The sequence below is a fragment of the Pinus tabuliformis genome, chromosome 3_2 (genome assembly GCF_031772625.1).
Source record: "Pinus tabuliformis cultivar Carrire ecotype Pingquan chromosome 3_2, CPIR1, whole genome shotgun sequence".
NCBI classification, from domain to species: domain Eukaryota; kingdom Viridiplantae; phylum Streptophyta; class Pinopsida; order Pinales; family Pinaceae; genus Pinus; species Pinus tabuliformis.
This window is the reverse complement of record NC_142302.1, coordinates 1,097,963,970-1,097,971,947: the sequence shown is the minus strand read 5'-3', so window position 1 is coordinate 1,097,971,947 and position 7,978 is coordinate 1,097,963,970. Positions and strand designations below refer to the sequence as shown.

At 34.3% G+C, this 7,978-nt stretch overlaps 2 protein-coding genes across 2 annotated transcripts; both read left to right on the top strand.

Moving 5' to 3' along the window:
* The first annotated feature begins 979 nt into the window (after positions 1 to 979).
* Positions 980 to 1,891, top strand: LOC149184504 (uncharacterized). Its single transcript, XM_089415354.1, has one exon. The coding sequence runs from the start codon at positions 980 to 982 to the stop codon at positions 1,889 to 1,891; it is 912 nt and encodes a 303-aa protein (XP_089271480.1).
* A 110-nt stretch (positions 1,892 to 2,001) lies between these two features.
* Positions 2,002 to 7,470, top strand: LOC149184503 (uncharacterized). Its single transcript, XM_089415353.1, has 2 exons — positions 2,002 to 4,607; positions 7,401 to 7,470. Exons 1-2 carry the CDS (start codon positions 2,002 to 2,004, stop codon positions 7,468 to 7,470), a joined length of 2,676 nt encoding a protein of 891 aa, XP_089271479.1.
* The last annotated feature ends 508 nt before the right edge of the window (positions 7,471 to 7,978 follow it).

The window sequence follows — 7,978 nt, the reverse complement described above, 5'->3', positions numbered from 1 at the left end:
TTTGTGTAATATTAATAATTTTATATTATTATATTTGGATTATAAATATTTATTCATTTACTTAATGTATAATATTAAATAAATAATTTTAAGTTTTTTTCTATATTAAAATTTTATGTTTTTATCAATTCATTGGTTGAGAGATTTGACTTTCTCGGTAATGTGGCATTTTCTTTAATTAATCAATTTAATTTAAATGAAAAAATAAATTATCTATTTTGGAGTTAAATCTCAAATTTTTATTTGTGCATACTACTAATAATATTCTACATTATTCTATGGAGTTTAAATCCCTACCACCCACCTAATAATTATTGATAATTCTAAAAGCCCTATTAAAAAATATAAACGTCTATTAACATAATTATTAATAATTTTGAGTTTATTTAATGATTTATTTTCAAATAATTGATTGATTTAATTTGATTTATAGAGTAACAGTTCTATCTATCATATTATTATATGGTTTTCTTTGTCTAGCAATCAAAATGATATCAAAACTCTAGATAACCACCATAAATTAAAATTTGAAAAATATAAATAATATTTTTCTTTTAATATTTTCAATCTGTGGTGGGATCCTCAACAACTCTTTTCCTTTTTCCACAAGCCAAAAATGCTCACTTGCTCAAGGGCTACAAGACACATGAATAAGTATCACATTTAGAAAGTTCAATGGTTGTTGTTGTATGTACCAACAACATAACAAGCTCACACATTGACATTATTAATAAAATCAATCATTTCATTAAATGTTGATAAAACAACGTTGTCATAACATTGACCAATGCAAGTTATAATATTTAACATTGTAAAAGTAAATATTTCAATATGGATAATTGCCTCATATATTTTATATCATTATTTCTAGATATTGTTGCTATATTCGTGCATGATTTTTAAATATGTATAATGATTTTTTATTCTTAAATTCTGCAAGAAAATCATTATTGCAGGTGACCTAAATATCACATTTAACATGGACGAAATCTGGGGCATCAGTAAGAAGCCGGATCCTATTGCTGCCAGGATTAGGAATGAATTTCTAAATAAAAATTTTATTGACATTCTCCCTCCCAAAATTCTGCCCACTTGGGACAATGGAAGGAATGAAAAGGCTTACATTGCTAAGAGAATCGACAGATTCATCATACATGTCAGCTTGATTGAATCCCTCGGCATGCCTTATTCAACAGTTGAAAATATCTTTATATCTAATCATCGGCCGATCATACTTGGGTGGAAATCTATGGGAATCAGAAAAGGCTTCCCATTTAAATTCAATAGACAATATCTGGAGGATCCTGATTTCAATAACACTGTATTAAAGGCGTGGAAAGAGATGTCTTCAACAGAATCTACTCCTATTCATATGTCCTTCAATGATAAGATGAATGAAATCCGGAAGATTGTAAAAGAATGGCAGTTTCAGAAAAGGCAAGTGAATAAAAAAGAACTCCAGGATATCCAAAAGGAACTTGACTTTGTTGCAGAATCTATGGCTTATGATTCATTGTCTTATGAAATGAGACATCGTATTAAGAGTCTTCAAAAAAAGAAACTATTAATCTTGAAACAAGAAGAAACCTTCTGGCGGTTGAAAAGTAGGGCAATATGGATGAAAGAGGGCGACCGAAACTCTAAATTTTTCCATAGATTCGCCAACGCAAGAAGGGAAAAAAATGCAATATGGAAAATAAGTGACGGTAAGGGAGGCTTTCTTTTTTCCCAACAAGATATTACAAATGAGGCGGTGGCATATTTCAAAAATCAATATAGAAGAGTGAATAATCGCAGTTTTCAGGATATATTATGGGGAATAGAAGTATTTCCGAGGATGTTTGATAGGGATTTAAACGATCAGATTTTTCAGCCTGTTACTGAGGAGTAACTACTTGCAATTATGAAATCATTCAAAAGGGACAAGAGCCCCAGTCCAGATGGCTGGTCAATTGAGTTTCTCATACTTTTTTTGACATCATCAAGGAAGACCTGTCGAAGATGGTGGAAGGTACCAGAACAAAGGGCAGTATCAGCAAGCAACTCTACTCCACCAATATCGCTCTCATTCCCAAAAAGGGGGATGCCCAGACCTTCATGGACTTTCGGCCGATATCGTTGTGTAATATTTCCTTCAAGATCATTTCAAAGATCATAGCTGAGAGAATGAAGGGAGTCTTATCAGAATTTTTAACAAAAGAACAGCATGGGTTTCTAAAAGGGAGATATATTCATGATGCAGTCGCTGGCACACAAGAGGCATTATATGCTATTCATTCAAAGAAATGTGAAGCGGCTATTATCAAAGTCAACCTCAGGAAGGCATACAACTGCCTAGATTGGGGCTACATCAAGTGTTTGCTTGCAAAAATAGGGTTGAAATCCAATATGATCAATTGGATCATGGCATGTGTTGAACCTGTGGATTATGCAATCATCATCAATGGCATGCCATCCCCTTTCTTCCGTGCGGAGGGGGGCCTACGGCAAGGATGCTCTCTCTCTCCGCTGTTATTTATCCTGGCGATGGATAATCTCAGCCTGCATATCAAAAAGGTTGTAAATGAAAATATGTGGCGCCCCCTCAAAATCTGCAGAAATATTTCTTTATCACATAATTTATTTGTTGATGATATCATCTTATTCACCATGTTTTGCAGGGTCACTTGGCTGCGTTTCTATGATATCATAGAAAATTTTCAAATGGCTACGAGTTTGCAAGTTAACCAGGAGAAGTCTACTATCTATCACTATGATTTAAATCAGGAAGATGTTCTATGGTTATCAGAGCTGTTTGGAATGAATGCGCAGTCTATCAGCTGTGGCATAAAGTACTTGGGCTTCCATATTAAAGCCAATGGTTACTCGAAATCTGATTGGAATTGGATCTTAGACAGATTCTACAGGAGGATTACTGCATGGGAATTCAGATGCCTCTCCTTGGCGGGGAGAATAATATTAGTGCAAACAGTATTAAACCAACTTACAGTTTACTGGGCGCACCTATTTCTTCTTCCGGCGAGTATCATTAATAGCATGAATAGATTATCAGCTAATTTTATATGGGGGGGTCAAGCTGAAAGGAGGAAATTTCATCTTATAAAACTTGCCAGTATTTCATTACCAAAGAATATGGGAGGTTGGGGCTTATCCAATTTGCGCTCTTTTGGAAAAGCTCTACTGTGCAAGTCACTATGGAGAGCTATACAGGGTGAGGGTCCGTGGAGTCACATGATTCGAATGAAGTACTTAGGCAGGAAGAGCTTTCTGTTCTGGTTCAGGAAAGGTTCCATTGGTGCTTCATATGGGTCTCCAATCTGGCTTAGTTTTCGCAGGATTGAATCGTATTTCTTAAAGAATTTAATCTGGCATTTTCAAACTGGAAGTAAAATCCTTATTGGCAAGGATCGTTTCAAATGCGGCGCTGAAGAACTAAATATACCTGAATCCTTACTGAATTTCTTTCACAGAAAAGGCATATTTTACTGGGACAGTTTGATAGCTGAATGGCAAGGCCCCATCCCGATGTGGAAAGATGCTGGAGATTTGCAAATGCCCCAGGAGATTGCACTTCAATGGTTTCGCATTAGGATGGGTCTTCGGAACTGCGGCATTTTCCGAACAAGAGATTCAGACTACCTATCATGGAACATTTCGAAAGAGATAAATGTTGTGACTGTAAAAGAGGTTTACCATCATATGATAATGCAGCAGTCTCCTGGCTCCTTTGTTTTTCCTCAGATTTTCTGGAAGGATGGCTGCCCATCGAAAATGATCCTTTTTTCATGGCTTGCTTTTCACAATAGAAATTTAACATGGGAGAATTTAATGAAAAGAGGATGGCACGGCCCAAATATTTGTACATTATGCAGATCAGACGGGGAAAGTAATGCACATTTATTTTTGAAATGTAAAAAAACGAAGCAGATATGGCTGGCATTAGAAAAAGAATTTGATTTTCAGCATTGCTCACAGGACTCAATACAGGAATGGATTCTATGGTGTAGCGGACAGAAAGAAACATGGCGAAGGATCTGTATTCTTTCCCTGTGGAACATATGGAAATGGCGCAACCACAACATCTTTAAAGGCGCTAATTTAGCAGTTTCGGAAATCATTGATAGGATTTCTGTTAATTTGGAAGCCCTCCCACAGAAGACTACAAAGCATAAAAGGATTATTTCTGATCTACTATCATCGGATCGCACTACTTTCCCTGTTGCTTTTTTCGACGGTGCCGCTCAGCTGGGTATATGCGGATGCGGGTTTATCATCATGATGAACGAAAACACACATTTCTCCACATACTGGAATGGAGGATCCAACTCCAATAGTAAGGCGGAAGCCATCGCACTTGCTGGTCTCTTAAAATTTTGTCTCTTCCTTGATATACAACAGCTGTCAATTTTTGGAGATTCGAAAGTTTTGGTCGATTCGGTAACAAGGAAAAATCATATTTTGGCGCCACACCTGACTGGCTGGAGGGATAGGATAAACTATTACTGGGGCTGCATGGTTGGATGTTCTATTGGGCACATCTGTAGGGACAAAAATTCGAAAGTTGATGCACTATCTAAACTGGGGCTCCTATCTACACCAGGTTTATGGTATTTAGAGATTTTCTCTGAGGGAGAATCCTTCCAGATCCATGGACTTCTAGTCTCTGATGATCTTCATGTAAATCTGCATATGTTTTGTTTATGTAGTTGCATATAGCCTCTCTATAATATGTGAACCATGATAGTTTATAGGACTTATTTTGAACTTAGTTTTGATATGTTGTTGATCATCTATTGATAGATATCCCCACTTGCAGATCCTATGAGCATATGTTTCATATGACCAATGGCCTTTTTAGGCCATCTCAGATGTATTTACCATTTGGACTCTTATATCTCTCATATAATATAAAGCTTTTTTCGTTCTGAAAAAAAAAAAAAAATAAAAAAAAAAAAAAAAAAAAAAAAAAAAAAAAAAATAAATAAAATAAATAAATAAAATAAAAATAAAAATAATATATATATATATAATAAAAATAAAAATAAAAATAAATAAAAATTAAAAATAAAAATAAATAAATAAATAAATAATAATAATAATAATAATTTCCATTAGTTATTTCCCATCATAATTTAAATCTTTGCATAAGGAATAAAACAAGAATAAGAGGTAAAAAGCTTTGTGATCATGGATAATTGACACAATACCAAACCTGCTAGATCTGTAGAGGGATGTTAGAGTGGGGAAGCGAACGTTAAGGACAAGCCATAAGAAGACCAAGTCAGCGATGGCTTACAATCCCAGAGTGGGGAAGCGAATTTGAAGGACAAACCATCAAGGCACTCGTGTTGTCAGTTTAATGGGGGGCACTAATATTGGTGAAGGGTTTACTCACATGTTTTTATGACATAATATAATTGGCTAAAAGTTGGAAGGAAAAATGTTTGTAATGAGATACTTTGTTTTTGCATTTGATTTTAATTAAATTGTAAGAATTAGCATTATAATATCAAATTATATTTCTAATGAATTAAATGTTTTTCAAAACCCAACACCAATAAAAAGCACTCTTTGATTTGTGGCAAGGATCTTTCAAAAGTATTTAATTTGGATTAAAAAAATGAGTTATGGGTCAGATTTTTTTGGTTGAACACTAATTTTTTATTTTTTATTTTTGTTTATGGGTCATGATTTCCAAATGATACCCATCAATGTTGCTTATCCATAATTGTAAAGAATAAGGGTGTATTTGCTTATGAGTGGAAATATGTTCCACTTACCTTTGAAGTGGCAAATTATTTGTTGATAGTGTAAAACATTAGGTGAATACCATACTAGAGAGTTTATACAAAAGCTCCATGCATTTGCCCGTCCATTAGATGATGTAGAATTATAAAAGTTTCTATTGTTGGCAATATAAGAACCATTATTTGAATAGTTGTCACATCTTATATTGTAGGTGACAAGATGATCTCATTTCTCATTGATAAGAAAAGTGTGCATGTTACACCACGACTTGTTTGTTATGTATAGAAAAACTATGAGACTTTCATCGTCTCAATATTTCAATTATTATTTTGATTGTGTATTATCAACTTAACACAAACACTCCAAACAACCTAAACCTAATACAACAATTATTATTTAAAACCAAAATACAACTTTTTCAATTCAACAATTCCGATTTAACAATTTTATCGACCTCTCTTTGCACCTTTTGGGGAAATTGCTAGTTATTACCCTTCATCCTTGCTCTTCTCTATGGATTTGTCGTGACGACGAGTCTTGTTATAGACTTGAAACGTCGACACAAAAATGACTATTGTGGATCATTTTTCGAATTCTCAAAATACTCAATTACGATTCTCGTTGTTATGTTTTTGAAACTCATGTGCTTTACCTGCAATTGGATATGGTTACGTGTGTTTATGTTAGATAACCCTTTGTTCATGCAGGCTCCTCCGTGTTATGAATTTCTTGGTGGTTGATCTTTCTATGGCTGTGGGTGCATTGTGGCTAATTTGAACTTGTTATATGGACCACCGGCACTGTTGCTATTTTTTTTTTGCAGTTGATATGTTCTTGTGGGTGCCTATACATTATGAATTTCTCAGTGGTGGGTCTTTTTATGGCTTTGGGCACATTATGGCTACTTCCTATTTATTCTGAGGACCACTGACACTATGGTTATTTGGTTTATGCTCTGAGATTGTGAAATATATGGTTACGGAGATACACTTCGCTTTGGTTATAGTGTAAAACATTAGATGAATACCATACTAGAGAGTTTATACAAAAGATCCATGCATTTGCCCTTCCATTAGATGATGTAGAACTATAAAAGTTTCTATTGTTGGCAATATAAGAACCATTATTTGAATAGTCGTCACATCTTATATTGTAGGTGACAAGATGATCTCATTTCTCATTGATAAGAAAAGTGTGCATGTTACACCACGACTTGTTTGTTATGTATAGAAAAACTATGAGACTTTCATCGTCTCAATATTTCAATTATTATTTTGATTGTGTATTATCAACTTAACACAAACACTCCAAACAACCTAAACCTAATACAACAATTATTATTTAAAACCAAAATACAACTTTTTCAATTCAACAATTCCGATTTGACAATTCTATCGACCTCTCTTTGCACCTTTTGGGGCAATTTCTAGTTATTACCCTTCATCCTTGCTCTTCTCTATGGATTTGTCGTGATGACGAGTCTTATTATAGACTTGAAACGTCGACACAAAAATGACTATTGTGGATCATTTTTCGAATTCTCAAAATACTCAATTACGACTCTCGTTGTTATGTTTTTGAAACTCATGTGCTTTACCTGCAATTGGATATGGTTACGTGTGTTTATGTTACATAACCCTTTGTTCATGCAGGCTCCTCCGTGTTATGAATTTCTTGGCAGTTGATCTTTCTATGGCTGTGGGTGCATTGTGGCTAATTTGAACTTGTTATATGGACCACCGGCACTGTTGCTTCTTCTTTTTTTGCAGTTGATATGTTCTTGTGGGTGCCTATACATTATGAATTTCTCAGTGGTGGGTCTTTTTATGGCTTTGGGCACATTATGGCTACTTCCTATTTATTCTGAGGACCACTGACACTATGGTTATTTGGTTTATGCTCTGAGATTGTGAAATATATGGTTACGGAGATACACTTCGCTTTGGTAGATGATGCCAAGTCTTGTTTGCAATTTATACTTCATTATGTTACTTCTCGTCAATGGAGAAGGGCGATACTTTTTGTGGCATACTAGCACTATATTTTGAAACTTTGCTTATGTATCTATGATGAAACTAGATAAGTATATAATGTTGTGTGTTGTTAAACTAGAGAAAGCAATATTGCTCTTATATAAAGGTATTTGGGTTCTTTCTCTTTCCTCTATATTTATGGATAGAGTCTCATAATTTTATTTTTTTAATGAAATCCTAGAGTTTAGTTTAAAAAG